This window comes from Sceloporus occidentalis, unplaced genomic scaffold (genome assembly GCF_023333645.1).
Source record: "Sceloporus occidentalis isolate IW3139 unplaced genomic scaffold, rSceOcc1.0.p SCAF_38, whole genome shotgun sequence".
NCBI lineage: Eukaryota > Metazoa > Chordata > Lepidosauria > Squamata > Phrynosomatidae > Sceloporus > Sceloporus occidentalis.
The window spans coordinates 4133253-4153918 of NW_028317018.1; the positions used below are offsets into that span (position 1 = coordinate 4133253).

The window sequence follows — 20666 nt, forward strand, 5'->3', positions numbered from 1 at the left end:
GGGGCATGCTGTCATGCCATTTGACTAGATAAATTAAAACGTCATATGCAATTGGGGTTCATGTTTGGTAACTAAGATGGGATTTGAGGGACCAGAATGACGCACAGTATGTGATGAAACAAATATTTATGATAATAATTTTGACTTTGCCCTTCTTCCCTTCTCCTCGTAGAAAGGAATTTTGCAGACACCAACATTTCCTTTGTTGTCTCTGTCTATTTCAGAATGTTCTCTTCCTGTAAATCATCCTGTTTTATCTGACTTTTAGTCAAAACGCTTTTTCTGTCATTCATTCAGTGTTCGATCGAAGCATGACAGTTTTACAGGTCATAAAAATATATATTGATTATAGAGTCAAATTGAGTAGATATTTGGCACTGACCCTTAGAAACGCTCTAATTGCCATCATGCTTACATACACATAATAAATATTTTAAATGTTGGAAGGTTTAGTGCTTAAAGTGTGCAAGTGTCCGTACAGCAGACTGCATTTATATGACAAATACAATTTATAATAAAAGCAACTTTAATTATATATTTCATAACAGACAAAATAGAAATCTGAGGCTATTTACATTATTTTGTTATTTATTAAATAAATTAGTTTACACTATACTGAAGGCCATGGAGCAGCGCAGCTTAGTGGACTGGGCCTCGACAGAGTTAGTAGGTGGGCTTGAAGCTGTAATTTAAATTTTGTTATGGGTGTGGCTAATGCTATGGGTATATAAGAGGAACCATTTTGTAAGTGGTTCACTTAACTGTTTTTCCAAATCTGGGTTGTCCCACCCTTTCTCCCTTTAATAGGTTGTTGTGGAGGTGTCTTCCCCGTTTTTTTTTTACAGTGGCGGGGATAGTTTGGAGATAGTTGTTTTGGTACAGTGGGTTTTGGTTTGGTTTTACTAATTTGACTTGGTTCAAGTTAGTTTATAAGGTTTTGGGGCTTGCCTGTGGCTCAGAACCTGGGGTGGTGTAGGGATGTCTCGGTATGCCCCTACATCAGTTATTTGGTTAATTTGGGTGGTGTAGGGGTGTCTCGGTATGCCTCTACATTGGTTATTATTTGGTTAATATGTGTGGCGTACGGGTGTGCCCATACAGTGATCAATTGGTTAATGTGGAGGCACCTGGTATGTGGTGGTGCCAGTTTTCATATGGTTAATATGTTTAATTGTGATGGTCTGTTTTGACAATGACTTTAATACATTGTAAATTGTTAATAAAGCAGTGGAAATTATGTTTGCACTTTAATAAAGGTGTGCATGTTTTTTGGGGATATGTTGGTTTGTGGGAACGGTTATCATGTAGTAGACCCTGTTGCCACTCAGTGTATCTCTTAAACTATATCTGCACACACAAATGTTTTGATTAGCAACCTCCTAACCCCACGTGTGCATCACACACAGGGCAACTTTATGAGATTTGAAAAAAAATGAAAGAAAAAACTTCAGGTCAATTACAGTTTTGTAAATTGCCTATTTGCACACCTACCATTTGGAATAAAATAAATGGCAATAATAATATTAATAAAGAGGAAGCATCATAGGAACAATAGTCAGTATGAATGAATATCAATTCTTTGGTGAAATGCTAATAGAGAACAATAGTCCTGATATTTGCATCATATTTAGGACTTTACACCAGAATAATTGTTTTGAAACATACCTGCTTTTTGTAATCATAAATAATGTATTAGTTATGGGCTTATCTGGGAAATTCTTCCCAGGGACGGCTACCAGGAGCGCCCCAGTCCGGTTATTTATAGCAGGCACAAAGTGGATTGTGGCAGGAGATCAGGGCATAACTAGCCACAGAAAGACTTGGAAAGCAGGTACGAGTGGGAGGGATATAGGCGGGAGTGAGTAGAGCTTGGGTGGGGAAGCAGTGATTTCCGGGAGACTATAGTTAAGGAAGCACATCTCATAGTTAAAAGCTGAATAAGTCAGATGTGATATTACCTGTTAAACCACAGGTAAACTCAGTTCTGTGTGCTTTGGGAAAGTAATGTATGTGTTTTGTCACTGCTCAGAAAAAATGTGTACAATAACAGGCCAAGAGCAAAGTAAAAATAGATGTTAGCTTTAGATGAATAACTGAGACAACAGGCTATACAGAATACACGACAGCAATGAATACTATAGACAAGACAAACTGCCAGCGTAGGTTATTTACGTGAGCTCGTTCTAAATGTTAGCTTGTTTATATATATATATATATATATATATATATATTCATATAACTGCTACGTAACAATTCACAAATGTAATAATGAACAACAAAATGTCTGAGATTTGTGTATATGGCTCTTGTGTGCCTCCATTTGCACACTCTCATTACTGAAGGTGATATTTAGTGAAAGTAATATATGATTGAAACCATGGTTCCTATAAATAGTAAGAATCCTCCGAGATCAGGGCAAGGAGGGGAGGTCTGTCGGGATTTGGACTGGGACAAGACTGTTTTTAGGATGGAACAGAATGCTCACAAAGACGTTTATGAATATCCTATATTAAAGCATGCCAGTCATTAAGCATAAAGCATGGCCACTGTGCCGTAATACTCTTTTAAATGCGTGGCCTGCATGCTAGTTGTTGATCCTTTTGATGAGTATCAAGGTTCTAGATATATATTTTTATAATAAGGACAGTTACTATATACCTCAACAGTAGTTATCCCCTGTACCACACTGTGGATATACAGATGCCAAAAAAATCACTTTAACTTTTTTGCTAATTTTAGTTTAATTATTTCCCACACTAAAAAAATATCAATGCAGTGTAAAATACAGGGACTGTAAATGCAGGGACTTCATTAATATGCAACCATAAGTACAAATACAGTGGCAATTCCCCTTTAATATAATTCACTAAAAACAGTCAACTTTAGTAGTGGGTCATAAAGCCATGTTATTATTATTATATTACATTTTATTAGAAGATTGACAGGGGAACCCATGCCACTATTACAGTAGATAGAGTGTAAATTAATAATAGCGCTCATTTAAATTGACAAAATATAAAGTTTACAATAACATTAACAATCATTAACCCCTTAATGACAAAGCCCGTACATGTACGTGCTCAAAATACATTGTTTTCAATGGGTTTAGGGACCGCCCATTGTCCTTAAGGGGTTAAGACATACTGGTGCAAAAGAACAGATTATTAAATAATAATATAACAATGTGAACTGCTTTAATCATTATACTTCTGATGCCCATCTCTCTTTTATGGCATATACATCTATACCTCACTTGGATATTTCTACAGAATTAGAGCTTGGTAATACTAGATCTGACCTTAAGCTTAGGTACTAGCAGTTTTTTTATTGAAGATTAGTCATTTTATAAACATCACCTTCAATTGCACACATTACTCTGGAAGGACAAAAAAAAGGGGAAGGAGGGACTGGTGGTTAGGTAAGGTAAGCGTACATGTTAGGAATGGGCAGTATGCAAACAAAATACTCCTAGTATGTGATGGTGTGTTAGGTCACACACAGTTTTCTTTTTTCTCTGTTGAAAGATGACTCAGTAGGTCTAGGGGTAGTCTTATGGCCATCTTTACCATCTCCCTACTTAGAGACTACAAATTATCTTTATCTATTTTATCTATTTATTATTTACAATAACAAATGTAAAAGTTATATACACATAAATATAGTGTAATGATAATTTTACATTAATACGATAAAAAAGAATACACATTTTTAAAAGTAATTGCTGCCACAACTCCAATAAAATATTAAACAAAGAAAGAAAAAAAAAGGAAAAACATGGAACAAATGTACAGGCTCAATTAGTGGCATCCTGCTCTACTTCCCAAAAACAGACAGACAAGGAAAAGAGAGAACAATTGACATCCAACAATTTCGCCCGGTGAATCTGCTTATCAATTTAAAGACAAAGAGTGGAGGGCAATTGTTATAGAACTTAACACATTTTCTGAAATTAAATGAAAAGCGAAAGAGAGTCAAATTAGCTAAGGGAAATAATTGCTTGAAATAAAGGAAGGCATGGAGGGAATGGGAAACGCCATTTTGAACCTGGCTCTGACAACATTTAGCCTCAGAGTCATGTCCATTGACGTGAGCCACACTTAACGCGCACTATCCAGTCAGAAAGGGTCCAGCCATCACAGTACTCATGGTCTTGTTATTGTAGTTTTGTTGGATGTATGCATACCTGGGAACTTCTCGGCTCCTTGCGGGACGCGGCCAGGACACTGATGTTGATGGGCGGTCCTGCTGACCTCGGTCCCACTGATGTCGGGGGCGGTCCCACTGACGACAGTGGGAAACACCCCCATTTAAAGGAAAAATTGGGGAGTGGAGCGGGGCGTGTCAAGAACCGGAGGAGCAGGGCTCACCCGGCAATCTCCGGGTCAAACCCGGAGAGTTTCCAGGTATGGTTGTATGTGGAATTTCAAGTTAAACACAAAAATATTTAGTATCCCAAAATCAGAGCAGCACAGGGGACAATTCACCCTTTTCCCCTTTATAGGTTTTTTAGTGCATGTCCATTGACAGCATGCAAGAATTGTGAAGATATGTAGAATACAAAATTAAGAACTCTGATTGTCAGCATAAAAGAGTGTGCCTTGTCTTTGAAGTTTTTTTCCTTGTTTTATTGTCTTGTCTTCTGAGCAACTTGCAAGACTAAACATAATGGGCTCATAAAGATACACATTTCTTGCAAGTATTCCTCTTTTCATATAACAGCATAGTTAGAACCCGTTACATCCACAAGTGTTATCACAATCTCTGGTGTACTTGTATTTCCCCAGAATTGCAGAGGACAAGGATTTTCTGCTGAAAAGAGGCTTTAAAAAATTGATGGAATACATCTCCATTCAGTTGCTCTCCTACATAGCTGTATAGTGATATGAGGGTATCTAGATATTAAGTCACACTGGATCGTTTCTGTTAATGCTGAGATGTGAGGAAACCCAAGAGTGTGCAGTAGAACATGGACATAGTTTAATTTTATTGCATCTAGCTCTCATTTGTGGTAGCTATAGGTAGTCATTCTTAGCATTTAAAATTTTTCTCCTGAGGCATAAAATAAGCCTAGGCCAATACACGGAAATACATAATTATATTTAATTAAAACCCATCGTAAAAAATATGAAACTCTAGTAAGTCTATGGATCTTGAGAACTCGTATGGAAAATATGCTTTGATTATATGTTTATGTTATTTGAGTGTAAATATAATCTATAATTTAGATAATTTTTAGTTATGAAAAATAATGCACTATTTTAATGTTCACTGAAAAGTTTGAGGGCTAACAAAAATAATGTCAACAACAGCCTGATTTGCCCTCTGTGTGCAAGCATTACGCTGTGTAACGGTGCTTTTGCAATATGTGAATCCCTCAACATAGGTTCCTGCGGTATCAGTGCTGAAGCGCTGCATGGCAAAACAGAGACCCCACAGTGTCTATATAGGCCCACCTAGGGTGATTCTGCCACTGCTGCCACCGATCACATGTATTGTGATCAGGGAAGGACGGGGTGTAGAGTGTCATCACAGTGAGAATACTTCAAAAATGTATTTAAAATAAAAAATAAATGACTAAACGGCCTGCAGTTGTTATAATAATACCTTCTAGTTGCAAGTAAGATCCAAGGAGTCTACAAAGAACCCCATGGAGATGTCAGGTAATATTGCACTGCTCTATGATAGACCAAGGCAAAAAAGTTTCTAAAATAGGAAAAGAAGCAAGAAATAGACATAAAGTGTAAAAAGTAAAAAAAATAAAAATCTAAAAAAGGCTTGGAGCAGCCCATAACCCCTCTCCCAGTAGAAATAAAAAAATACACCATCCCCCATGTAGTATAGTGGATAAAGTAGTGTTTAGGTATTTTCATGTTTGTCAAAACACAAAAATATGCATATGGGTTTTATTGTACATGGGGGATGTTGCTTAACATAAATTGAGTTATTTTTCAGCAAGAACACCTATCCTGTGGGAGAATTATAAGCAAAATCAAAAAGGTTGTGCATAATGCACCACTTTATTTTATGCCGCTTACGTTAGACGAGATTGGCGATGTAATGGCTGCATGAAAAGTGATAGAATTACCTAAATAGTGTAGGTTGTATGCCTTTGTGGTGTGGTTTTGCAATCTGTATGTATTATTAAGGCTACAATGTCAACATATCAAATTTAAAAAAGAGAGCTTCACAAAAAATTACCATCTGATATTTGCCTGTGAATTTTATAGACAAATTTGAGAAGTAAATGTATATATTTTGTGTTTTTTTTTTTGCTGTATACATTTTTTTCTAGTTTTTGCCCATTTTGTCATTCTAAATGAATGTTTATTTAAATGGGAGTAAAATGAAGAGAAGCGTTTACATGTCCTGAAAAGAACACAATATATTGTTTGTATAGAGGGCAAAATAAGAACTTAGTTTAACAAAACATAGTGAAAACGCTTGTGTCCATTGTACAAAATAGTGTGCATTTTAAAGGGATTAAATAACTGCATCATTGCTTTGTGCATGGTTGAGGCTGTGATTAATCATCTAATAACCTTAAGATTTTTTTAATGTAAAAACTAAAAGTTACTGAAACAAAAACTTTTGCCATGTTAGAGCTAGAGTACAAAAATCACATTCTCTGTTACCAGTCGCTGCTCACGTACAAAGGCTTGCAGTATGGAAGTGATCATGAATATGTTAAGGGTTTAAAATATATTCTGGCATGCAGAAAACAGAAATTAGTCTATGAATATCTATGAACCCTTTGCTCAATTTAATATATTTCCAAGGCTCTTTGAAACTTATACAGAAAGTGCTAGCGCTAAAAACATAATACAAAGAAAATGACAGCATCATTTACTTTTGAATCTCAATGATCTATTGTACATTTTAGGTTGTGAAGAAGAATAAAATGATAATAACGTCATCTGCATTTTTCCCAGAGAAACCTATGCATCTTTGACACCATTTGGCTGCTTTGCCAGAGATCTTTCCCCTGGCGTCTGTTTTGCCTTCAACTGCTCAGCCTGTAGAGATACAAATTGCTAAGAGAAAGACTGTGGAAGTGGATTCCCCTTTTATGCCTACATTAGTCAATTTGAAAAATGAGATACCAAGCTTCTTACCTTGAACTGACAATCGCATGTCACAGTATCTCCAATTTTTAAACACTCTCCATCAAATTTGCAGGTATTGGTGTCACAAAGAAAAAGATCATTTTCTCTGTCATCGAAACCTCAAAAAATAAGAAAGAAATACTCAGGTTTTTCATATGTATTGATTAAATATGCACTCAAAATAACAGTGATGTACTCATATCTACTAGCAAGGTATTAAGTGACAAACATCCTATGTCATATGCAGAGGATCTGCATTTGTCTGTGATGTATAATGAACATATTTTGGTGCATAGTCTCAAATCAATCTTTGGAATTGGTCCAAGCAATGATGAACAAGCCTCTTTATGATAAAGTATAATAAAGATAAACAGGCATTGTGTTGTCTATGCTGCTCTGGCTGGCTTAAATAAAGATTAATCACCCCTGAAAGCTAATAGTAAATAGAAAAAGTAATACGTTATTTACTCTGAAGGAGCTAAAACAGCAGGTCTTAATGTGTGTGGGGTAGTTATTTTTTGTTTTTATTTTATTCTTTATATTTTCTTTTTCTATAGACATCCTAACATGGGTATACTTAGCTGAGAGTTCAGCCCCTCTGCAACCCGATCAATCAACTATACAGAAAGAAACAATATTAACCAGGACGTATACATTAGACTTTGGATCCATTAAGATTTACTTGTATTGATTTCTTTATTACATTCCTCTGTTTGAAACCACATCATCATATTAAAAATGAAAGAAGAGTCAGCAGGACAAAAGCCTTAGGTCTTTAACATCTTTATGCTGGAACTATGCTGCCCTTTTTGTTATTAGGTTCGGTGGCCAAGAATGTTATTTCAAAGCAAAATGAGAATATTACATTGGGCATTTTACTTTTCATACATTCCTGTTTGACAAACACAGATCTGGAGCTAGCAGATACTCTGCTTGATGGAAAATACTTTTAATAACTGATATCCTAGAAAAAACATAACCATTATATTTTGGTGACTTTATTATTGACAAAGACAGTAAGATGACGTGTTTCTGGATGGGCTCAAACAGCCTTCTGAAACACACTCATACACAATCTCCTAATTATCTTATTAAATGGCTTTTCAGGCACAAAGATGATTTACTGATCCAACTACATGGCTCATCCTTCCTTATTTAATTATTCTAGTTCACAGCTTGGCAGTCTATACAACACCAGTGCTGACCTAATGTTTAAATCTAGATAAGGTTAAGTAAAACTGGATGGATGAAACAAAGCCTGTTATGAGGTTTCTGTCCTGAATTTGACCTTTTTTTGAAGCTTTGAGACCCCTGCATCTGCTAAGGTTTATCTAATTAAAATCAGTGAGGATGTGCAGATCCCATACCAGGGAATATTTTTTTTAAATGTCAATATTCATAGAAATACTAATTAATGTATGAGACAAAATGGATATAATGTGCCAATACGGTCTCTCTTTGAAAGGTTGTGTCCTCAAATGTCTCTTTATTGACATAGGATGTTGCATTTAGGGATGCATTTAAAAAAAACAATCAACATCTTACAATTTGTTCTATAACAAACTCTAGTGTGCATCAATATTAATTATTATTAATTATTTTTCCAATGCCTAAAGTTTATAAATATATCAAAATTAAGACATAAAAGGCACAAAATAAGGAAATTAAACAGAGCTTCCAATCTCTGTCAAATGTTTATCGGCTTTCATGGATCTAGTTTAATACAATTCAAAATATAAAAATACATACTAAATAATTCAAAATAAGTTAAAAGTTAACCTCACAAGTATTCCAGTAGTGTGTATAACTGTTTAATTTATAAGAAACATGCATTACTAATACATGGGATTTTGGCTAAAAAGCCAATGTGTGAAATAAACTTTTCTAACTACATAGATGATATAATTCCACTTGACAGATTCTGTAAAATGGATTATTTGAAGTGAGAACAAAATCGAGTCATACAAGTACAGCCAGATTGTATTAAATCAAATTGTATCAAAGTATATTTGTAGTTTCACTCCCATGAGATTTACAGTGAGAGTTCTAGGAAACTGCCTCTATTGCACTGATACTGATTGCAAGCTCTGTGGGCATATACCACAAAAGTAATGATATTATATAACGAGAACATATATATATATATATATATATATATATATATATACATTTACATATATATTGTGTGTTTGGAGGGGCTGTCTATGTTTTCCAATTTATGTGGAGGGTGACGTTTTTAATCATTTAGTCTATAAATCTATTTCTGCTGTATAATTAACAAGATTAATCACAGGGATTATGGAGAGAAGTAAATGGTAAGGGAAATGACCATTTCATATAGAATTGTAGCAGGAGGTCTCTTACCAGAACAGTTCCAGCCTGTAGGGGTTTGGCAGTCACTTAAGGAGGTAGGATAAGCTGCAAGTTTCCCTGGCCGGGCTATGACGAGTATAAGAGATGGCAACAGCAATGAGCAGAGGCAATCGCAAAGTGTCCAGCAAGGTCTGTGAGGCTCTACAACCACCATGTCTATAGGAACAGTGCTTTAGATTCCCAAATACAAAAGAATGGACAAGGACTTAGCATGACGGGGTCCCCAGAGATACCATCCCAATAAGTGCAACCACAACAATTCCAGACGGCTGGCTGAGGCAGAGTGATATCCGAGAGTGCAGACTGCAGGCAGCAGCTGCCATAGAAAGTGCACACACGATGCCGGCAGATGAGGATGCTCCGGAGCTGCTCCTGGATGCCGGCTGACTCCGCTGGATGTGAACGCAGTACCCAGCTCTCTATCCAACAGCCTGGGGATTTGGGAGGGGATGGGGACAGTGGGAAGAGCTGATTGGTGGAGAGCTCTGCGGAGCCTTTGGTTTTGGGGTGGGAGGAGAGTAGGTCATGGGAGTGGGATGGACTATGTAAAAAATCGTGAGGGTCCTGAGAGAGCGATGGATTGCGCCGTTGATGCGCTGGCTCTAGAAGTTACACTCTAGAATGTATCTATATAAAGGAAAAGCGTCGTCTAAATGTATAAAACATAGTTCAGCCTCTCCCAACTGTTACGTCATTTAAGGAAAAAGTGCGGGGAATTTGGATGCAGAGAACCGGAAAACAGCAAGTGTCTCGGGACATACAGTACCGCTTCTCACAGCAGCTACCATTAAGAACGGTTTATCTGCAAGGCTACGGTTCCACGCAGCCAGTTATTCCCAGCAGCCCCCCTTATTCTGCTTTGTTTATATGTATTCCTCTAGATGCCCACCTCCATGTTTCTTGAAGCTTATACTATCATCTGGTTTCATTTCAGTCACTGCCCCATTCAACTCTGTTAGACTGCAGCTCTTTGGAGCTGGTTGCTCGGCAATAAGCTATGTGATTCTTCTATACAATGCTGCTGGGTGCTATATCTGTTTTTCCTAGCACTGCCATAGATAATCTGAATCCTATATCACTGAGAACCTTCCAGTTCCAACAACTGCTCCATCCATACAGTATTGGTTTAATTCACTGGTCTGACCTCTCCCATTCAACCAGGACGCTACCTATTTCCATAGAGATCAATAAAAATAATCTCAACTAAGTGATTCAATGGATATGTTTTAGTCAGATTTTCCAGAAGGAGAAAAAGTAGAAATTTGTAGATAGGTCAAAACCAATTTAGTTTATTGCTAAACAATAAAACGTAACAGCACATGCTCAAACAAGCAATCTTGCCAGATTAAATTTGTGCCAGCATTGCAATGGTGATTTTTTTACGTTTTTACAGTGCCTGCATTTTTAATGATTATTTTGAAAATACTTTTTACAGTGCCAGCGTTGGAAAGGTTTTGCAGAAACAAACAAGTGGTGCCCCATAAAAGACATGTACTAACCCCTAAAATGATTGCCGCATTGGAGATTTGAAACATTTTTGGTTACCCAGGTGGGTATGGAAATATTGATACCCCCCTTAATACAAATAACCCCTCTAACCACACATTTTCTACTGCACCTCATTATATAGTAATTCAGACACTGATGGTGGTACAGTGTATCTCTAATCATTATAGCTAGATAGACAGTGATACATCCCAACTCCCATCACTATATACTAAGCCAGATGTCACGGAACCAGGGCTGCAGAGGATTTTTAACCCCTTCTTCAGTTGTTTTTCCCTGTTTTGAATGTGCCTAGGAGTATAATCCCACCCTTGTGTCACTCAGATCTATTGGATCTTTATTCCCCTTGCCCTGTACCTGACCAGTTCTTAGCTGTAATTCTTTGGAATTGTTTGTCAGTTAGGATCTGCAGGAGTTCCCACTGGACTTTGTAATCCTAAATATCTTGGATGCCCCTGGCTCCACCAGAGCACTCTTTTGCACAAATATACCACTTGTGGTGGGGCTTAGACAAGGGGTGGTTGGAAGAGGGAGCACCTTGGTATCACCCTGAAAAACAACAATTTAAGGTTATATTATTATTTATTGTTTTATATAGCGCCATCAAATTCCGTAGCGCTGTACAATGGGTATATATGGGCATTGCTGTACTTGGTGTGTCACTGGGCTGTCTGGGCAGGGTATCGTTTGTGGTGATGGAATTATCTCCTTATCTGATAGAGTTTGGATATAAGGCTGTGTGTTTTCGCAATAAAGTGTCCTTTGTTGTCACCTCAGCATGGTGATGCTGATGCTTGGGGTGGGCTGCTATAATCACTTACTGACTTTGTCAGGACAGTACATGTGCTGCATCATCTAGATTTCGCTCAGCTACAGCGCCAGCATGGCTCCATTCCGACAAAGTCCTGCTTCATCTCTCTACCGCTAGTTCTGTCTAGCACTGAGAGGGTTAATTGCTGAAGCCTCGGGAAGGAAGCAACATCTGGCGGGTGTACCCAGTCGGGGTACATGACCTCCCGTCACACCAGACACTGATGGTGATACAAAAACAAAAACTGTCTGAGCTTCTCACCCTAATAAAGTTGGCAACAAATATATAAACATAATATAAATGAGAGGTTTTGGTTAATGGAAATTGGCCAAAGCATAATTTAGCTCACCCGCCACATCAAGGCACACTCTCAATAGAGTGAGAACCTCCTACATACTGATGGTGATACAGCATAACTCCAAATATCACATCAGTATATTAATATCACTTTTTCTTAATATGTGCTGGCCATTGGTGCAAGCTTTCCTAGTTTTTACACCAAGTAGCTGTAGGTAAAACAGGTGTCCAATAATGATAAATTATAAAGGGCCAGTTTAAATATATAAAAGGATCACCAAAAAAAAAATGAGGAAAAGTTGGCCCATCAGAATGCACAATTAAGAATATGAACATTGATTCATCACAGATCAACAAATCCCATTGGTATGGTGTTAACAAAGAATTAAAAGAAACAGAAAACTGCCAAAGTGTGATCAATGTAAAATGCACACACCCCAAAGGCCTGCCCTAGCAACAGATTGCATCCTCATGACTTGCCCAGAATCCAGGTTGCATCCACAGGATTTGCCTAGCACCCAGATTAAATTATCAATTAAGAGCTGCATTTTGTGTTTATTCATGTTGTCAAATAAGCAAAAAATAGAAGCAACCGAGAAGAAGGGAAATACCTTTCCACAGTGCTTTATTAACCATTTTTGAGCCAAAATGTCTTGCATTTCGGGTTTTGAAGAAACTGAAATACACTTTAATTTATTAAAATATGAATGAAAATAAGCCTGTTTTTGTGTAGTAAAAAATATTTTGGTATTGTTCAAGTTCTTTTTTTTTTTTTTATTGTTCAAGTTCTAACAGATAATGTTGTCACTAAAACATTTGCACAAATGCTGAACGAGAAAATCTCAGTGTCATATTTGCTCCTCGGCTTACAGAAATAAAACAGTTGTAAAATCACATTCTGAGAAGGCCACCAGTTATACAGTAACAAGTGAATTAGGTCTAAAAGTACCAGAACAATGGAGGCATAATTAAAAGTAGCTCTGGGTATCAGTAGAATATTTATAATTTATATGGGGCACTGTCCAAGACTCTGAAATGATTTATTATACTTATTACCTTTAATGTTTTAAGCAGTGTACAATTTAATTGGGACAGTTAACAGATAATAAATATACATTAAGACATACAGACATATCAGGAATGGAGATTTAAGTAATTGCACACTCCTTTTAGCTATCAAAAAATATTTATTAAATAGAAAAAGTGCCCAAAACTCACATGATATTAGTATGCGTTGCTGATGTACAGTTCAACCCTTAACAACAGGATCTTCATCAAGGTTTTAATTTCTTCATCAAGAAATTAAAAAATACTTGACTGACCCAGGACAAATCCCCCAAAACCTACTGCAAGGTTGGTCTTTTCTTCAAAATGTGCGAGGGGATAGATGCTATGTAGGTCTTGCCAGCTAGGAACAGAATGCCACTGCGTAAATGAGCCAGTTACAATGGAGACTTCTGACCTGTTTAACTAGCCGATTTAGCAGTGCCAGGGCTGCATCCGGTAATGGGAAACGAGAGATCTATGCACCTTATCAGTGGCATAATGATAAAGCAAAAGCTACTACAACAAATTGTAGTAAAACTAGGAATGGCCTCTTCGTCTCCCCTCATGAAGATTGAGTTCTGCCCCAGAGACCAGCAATCAACTTGAATAGACAGATCCTTCAGGAGAAATCCAGACACTTGAAATGTATGCCAACACCAAGTAGTCAACTTTAGGTTGCTTTAGGTCAACCGCTCTGTTTACACAAATACTAAACTACTGCACATCAATACTAAAGTTATAATTCTCAGCAAAATGACAGCATAAATTCAAATTTTAGTACAAAGGCCAAGCAAACTTATTTTGAACCTTTAAAATAGCAGTGACCGAATTATATGTTTCACACCATAAAACTGCATATCTCACATAAACATTCCATCTACGGGACACAGCATTACTAGCAGACTAGTAATGGCAAAAAAAATCAGTGTTAATCTACATACTAATTCAACTGACATACTTAGCAGGGAAATAACGATATGTTGTTTTGATTTTTTCTAAGCCACTGCTGCCATTTCTGTCTTACTAAAGAGAACATAGTACACATTAACAGAAAACAGAATTTACTTGGTGTAAAAAACTGTTGAACAAGGCAATAAAAGTGGAAAATTTTACTCATTGGAAGTTCATTTTTAAATTATAGGAAAATCAGTAATATCCACTACTTATACTACGTATACTACAGTATACAAAAACTACCGTATTTGCTCGATTATAAGACGACCCTGATTATAAGACGACCCCCCAAAATCTGAATATTAACTTAGGAAAAAAGAAAAAGCCTGAATATAAGACGACCCTAAAGGAAAAAAGTTTTACCAGTAAATGTTAATTCATGTAAACTATTTTTTTTAATAAAAGCTATGATTGAGAAAAATATTTTTTTTGTTTTTATTTCTTGTATTTTCCAGCCTGTCCCCCAGTTACGCACATCTGCCCCCAGGCTTGCCACACCAATATGGCACTGTGGCCCATGATATGCCTTTTAACCCTCTATATGCCACTGTGCCCCATGGTATGCCTTTTGACCCCCTATATGCCACTCTGCCTCCAGAAATGCCTTATACCCCTATATCCCATTCTGGCATTTAGGGGGTTAAAATGCATATTATGGGGCAGAGTGGCATATAGGGAGGTATAAGGCATTTCAGGAGGCAGAGTGGCATTAAGGGAGTTAAAAGGCATTGTATAGAGCACTCTGCCTCCAGAAATGCCTTACACCCCTATATGCCACTCTGGCATTTAGGGGGTTAAAAGGCATATTATGGGGCAGAGTGGCATATAGGGAGGTATAAGGCATTTCAGGAGGCAGAGTGCTCTATTAAATGCCCCCTTAACGCCACTCCAGAAATGCCCTATGCCCCCATTTAACTAACACACACACACACACTCTCTCCCCCCCCTCCCCTCTCCTCTCTCCTCTCTCCCCTCTCTCCCCTCTCAGCCCTCTCTTACCGGTGCTTCCAGCCGGGGCAGTGGGTTGACGTCGCCTTCTGCTGCAGCCGGAAGGAGGTGGAGTTGGCAGCGGGGGTTTGTATGCGTCCGTCGCGTATACTTTCCCCGGCTGTCAGAGATCAGAGATCTCTGACAGTCGGGGAAGGTCTACGCGACGGACGCAGACAACCCCCGCTGCTAGCCACACCTCCTTCCGGCTGCAGCGGACGTTGTCTACGCGGATCGCGTAGACGTCAACCCGCTGCCCCGGCAATACAGCAGGAAGCACCGGTAAGTGTGTATGATGGGGGGGGGTGAGACAGGAGGATCCAGGTCCCCTGCAGCGGTGCGGGGGATCTGGATCTTAGTCTCCTAATCAGACTCTATTTGAGGTCTGATTAGAAGACGACCCCGATTAGAAGACGAGGGGTATTTTTCAGAGCATTTGCTCTGAAAAAAACCTCGTCTTATAATCGAGCAAATACGGTAAATTGATTGATGTAGCTATATTGCAACATGACAAACCAAACACGATGGTTTTGTATATAACAGAGGAGGGGCACATGAAAACAGGAGGGCCATGACTTATAAGGTAGCAGAAGAAGAAATTTTGCCCAGAGAGACAGTTTGAGTAATAATACCAGCAATTGCCTGTGACCGCTGAGATAAAAAGTGCAGAAAGAGAGAGAGAAACATTGTGACTTGAATGGGAAAGAAATGGTATACAAGTGATAATCACATACACCTTGATAGTTTTGCTTTTGTACAGCTGAATTGACTGACTCCTTCAAGAACCACCTCGCATCCCAGAGTTATTTTATTCAAAAACACAGTTTGCAACTATAGGATAATCAATCCAAAACATAAAGAGGCAGATGCTGCATCTCCCTGCATTATAGTGAGGAGGGCAGTGTTGCATATATAATGTTTCAACTAGAATATGGTATCAGAGACATTCAGCCAGAGAGTGGACATTAATCAAAGTCAAAGAACATTGGTCACATAAACCTATCCTGAGAAACAAATGGGGGAAAGACACGGAGCTGGGACTTGTACAGTAGATACTATAAATCTTAATAAAGACCTAAGTAGAAGGAGACAATGAAAGGCAAAAGACTACATCGTTTAAAGGTACTGTGGCTGCATCCCAAAACATAAGGATATGGGTCAAATTCAGTCCTGTTTTATTATAGAAATGGGCTACATATAGGATATTTATTCAGGTACATTAAATATATATATATATATACACTAGCATAGTTAACTAATTATCTCACTCTATCTGTATTAGGCTACTACATACCAATACATTAAAACAGCATTAATGCTACTTGAACGTGGCTTTGAACAAATCCTTCCTAATTCTATCCTTACATTATGCTTTCCCATCTAGACTGTAAGCCTTTGGGCAGAGGCATTAACTCCTATTTTATGTATAGCTTGTGCATGTATTTCAACCCTTATTTGAATCTCACAAAGATAAAGAGGTAAGTCTGAGTCCCTGGTTTTCCTTTTTATACCATGTTAGCATGTGTGTCTGGGTTTGCATCTGTGTGTGTGACTATGGGTTAGCCTCTGTGTCTATGGGTTAGCGTGTGTCTCTGCCTGGATTTATGTGTGTGGGTATGTGTGTCTCTGTGTATCTTAGCATGTGTGTCTGGTTATTTGTGTATGTATCTGTCTGGTTTTGTGCGTCTCCAGGTAGATGTGTGTGTATCTCTGGTGTGTTTGTCTACTTGTATATATCTGGGTGTCTGGGTATGTTAGCGTGTTTGTCTGGGTTTGTGTGTGTATATCTGTGTGGATTTGACTGTGTCTGGGCATGGTTTAGTGGGCATAGTTTTATGGGAGGCAGTACAATATCTTGGGCTGACCCTGTCTAAATATATATTTATTTTAGGCATTAGTGAAACATGCCGGGAACATGTGTTAAAATCATGTGACATAACTACTCTTTCTTCTCCATCATTTCAAGAAGAGCCTACAACACCCAAGCTCCATCATTTTACTACCATCTACCTTGTTAAGTGCTTTATGTATACTATTTTAAAATAAGCATATTTAAAGCTGTAATTTTAACTGATCTTTGGTCACAGAGACATTTAGATATTATGTTAAAACAAATATCAAACATCTAATAAATACTTACTGAAGGCAGTAGTGTACCTAGCGGGGGGCGGGGGGGGGCGGTCCGCACCGGGTGCCGCTCATCAGGGGGGTGCCAACTTGCCGGCACCCCTCCAGAGACGGACAGCAATGTCCGCCGCTGGAGGAGCAGGCTCGCAAGGGAGCGGTATCGGAGGTCTTTAGCAGACCTCCGGCTCCCTTGAGTGATTTTAAGAAGGGTTCAACAGCTGCTGTGCGCCGGGATTTGTTGTCAGATCCCGGCGCACAACACTGAACCCGCGCCCACTGCTGTCCGTGCCCTCTGACCCGGAAGAAGACAGAAGAACTGAAGAAGAGGAGCGAAGAGGAGGAAAAGAAGCTGTAAGGAGAAAAGAGGAAAGGTAGGAAAGCATTCAGTGAGTGAGAGTTGATTGGTATGTGTGTGGATTGGTATGTGTGGATTGGTATGTGTGGATTGGTATGTGTGGATTGGTGTATGTGTGTGGATTAGTATATGTGTGGATTGATATGTGTGGATTGGTATATGTGTGGATTGGTATATGTGTGGATTGGTATATGTGTGGATTGGTATATATGTGGATTGGTATATGTCTGGATTGGTATATGTCTGGATTGGTATATGTGTGGATTGGTGTGTGTGTGGATTGGTGTGTGTGTGGATTGGTATATGTGTGGATTGGTATATATGTGGATTGGTATGTCTGGATTGGTATATGTCTGGATTGGTATATGTGTGGATTGGTATGTGTGTGGATTGGTATATGTGTGGATTGGTATGTGTGGATTGGTATGTGTGGATTGGTATATGTGTGGATTGGTATATGTGTGGATTGGTATATGTGTGGATTGGTGTGTGTGTGTGGATTGGTGTGTGTGTGGATTGGTATATATGTGGATTGGTGTATGTTTGGACTGGTATGTGTGTGGATTGGTGTGTGTGTGGATTGGTATGTGTGTGGATTGGTATATGTGCGGATTGGTAAGTGTGTGAGAGTGATGGGTGTTATGCTGTACCATTTCCAATGTATTTTTCATTATATAATTATGCTCTAGTACATCATAACTCCCATCACTCTATACTGTTCCATACAGTGGCAGAGCTGGGAGACAGAGGCCTTGCACCCCCACCGCAGGACTCCTGAAAGGTAAGTGAACTTCAAAGTGGGAGAGGGTAGATAGTTAGGAGGGGGTAGATAGGGAGAAGGGAGTGAGACGGGGGGATAGGGGGTAGATAGGGAGAAGGGAGTGAGAAGGGGTAGGTAGAACAAAAGGGAGTGAGAAGGGGTAGATAGGGCAATCATACTCCTATCATGCCAGGTCTGCGAGTACATCCTGGAATCTGGGTATGCCTGGGCATGATAGAAATGTGATTGCTGTTAACAATCATATATATATATATATATTAATATTGTTATTTAATTGTTTTGTCCTATTTTGGTGTGTTACTTACTTGAAATAAAAGTGTTAGAATTTTTTTTATGGTGTGGGGGGTAAATGCTGCATTTTCGGTTTCAGTCCAGAATTCGTTTCGGTGCATCCCTACTACTAATGAAGTGGTAGGCCTACACCACATCAATGTTTGGCTTAGTATATAGTGATAGGAGTTATGCTGCACTATTGTCAATGTCTGGCTCAATGTATAGTGATAGGGATTACGCTGTACCACCGTCAATGTGTGCCTCAGTATATAGTGATAGGTGTTATGTTGTACCACCGTCATTGTCTGCCTCAGTATATAGTGGTAGGTGTTATGCTGTACAACCGTCAATGTCTGCCTCAGTATATAGTGATAGGTGTTATGCTGTACCACCGTCAATTTCTGCCTCAGTATATAGTGATAAGTGTTATGCTGTACCACCGTCAATGTCTGCCTCAGTATATAATGATAACAGTAAGCGTTATGCTGTACCACCTTCAGTGTCTGCGCCGGTATATAACAGTAGAAGCTATGCAGTTTTAAAGTGGGGGGGGTGCCACATACAGGATCCGCCCCAGGTGCCAAATACTCTAGGTACGCCCGACTGAAGGACTACTGGTTTCTTTCTACAAAGCTGTCCAGAATGTAATCCACTCAATCTACACTGATACTACATGATTCACTACATAATCAACATTTGACTGCCTCACCCAGGGTTATTGAATGTCTATAATTTCTACTACCATTTTGGTGCTTGCCTGAGACATTCAAAGTTAACCTTGTTTACCTCATCCCCCTTAGATAGGCTGCATAATATGATTATTAACTAGAAGGTAAGAAATGTAATACAGATTTAAAAGGCCATTAGGTCTATCCATCAAAGTGTCATATTCCAAAGGTAAGAAATACATATTTTATATTAGCCTATAATGCTTATTTATGAAACAGTGAGTTGTTTTAGAGGCCTAGACAGATACATATAAAAACATCCATAGATGACATTTTATATGAAATAAATAACAGATTAGTCAACGTGTGATTTTCATGTCAATATGTATGTAAAAACCAAATATGATTTAACTATTTATCTTCCATGCTTTAAACTATTAAACAGTATGATAGCTAAGTATGTTGTTACAAACTGAAATGTCTGTGATACTGTACATGATGTACATATTTCATGTCATTCAAGTTATACATTGGGTGACTATATTTCATTTTTGAAATTCAAGGACATTGGGGCAAGGTTTCCTCAGGAGAGTGGCTTATAGAAGTACACACAATTGCGGTATATTCAACACTCACAGTATGTTTGTGTATTTCTGCAAAACATTTTTGATTCTGGTAAACTTTTTTCCTTTTCCCCTTTAGTTTTTGCACTCTCTATGTTCTACCGTCTAATCATTATTCTGCCTCCTTTTTTTGCCTTATTTGTTAATCTGTATCTCAAAAATGAGTGTATAATCCCAAATGTGACCTAACCTGCACACATCTACCTCTGAAGTGGTTCTATACAGACAGTGCAGGTGTAACTTATGTTAAACATTTTCATGCTAAGATATTATAGTTTGCCAAAACGACATTGCTCAGGGCACGTGTGGGTACTGTACCCCTTGAGTGCAGAACATAAAAAGACCTACAACTCGAAGTATAGTCAATAAAAACTATTCCATACACTTTAGATCAGCACGTTAAAATAATTTTAGATATTCCGTATATGTATCTACGTATGTAAAACAGTATAAATAAATAATGTATCATAGTAATATAACCTTACTATGAAAGCTAGTCATGTATGAGGAATTAAAGGTTCATTGTATTATCTTGTACTATGACATGACATTGTTTTAAATGTGTTTAGTCTATGGATCATTTGCGATAAATAACTATGGCTGGTATTTTCACATCTCTAAGAGGTCAGCTGTTTTTCAGTCATTAAACATGCATCATTTGGGATCAATTAGAATGTATGCCCTTTTGTGGAACAAAGACAGAATGAGACATTGTCACAAGACAAGGTTCATTTAAATGTATACATATCTGTCAATACCCA

General features: G+C 38.2%; 1 protein-coding gene across 1 annotated transcript in view; it reads right to left on the bottom strand.

The window, feature by feature from the left end:
• Positions 1-9630, bottom strand: part of LOC149290643 (tomoregulin-2-like) — a 298414-nt gene extending 288784 nt beyond the window's left edge. The window contains exons 1-2 of the mRNA XM_089488490.1: positions 9468-9630; positions 7113-7222 (exon numbers count right to left, since the gene is read on the bottom strand). Coding sequence (XP_089344616.1) covers positions 7113-7222; positions 9468-9630 — 273 coding nt within the window. The remainder of the gene's footprint in view (positions 1-7112; positions 7223-9467) is intronic.
• Between the last annotated feature and the right edge of the window lie 11036 nt (positions 9631-20666).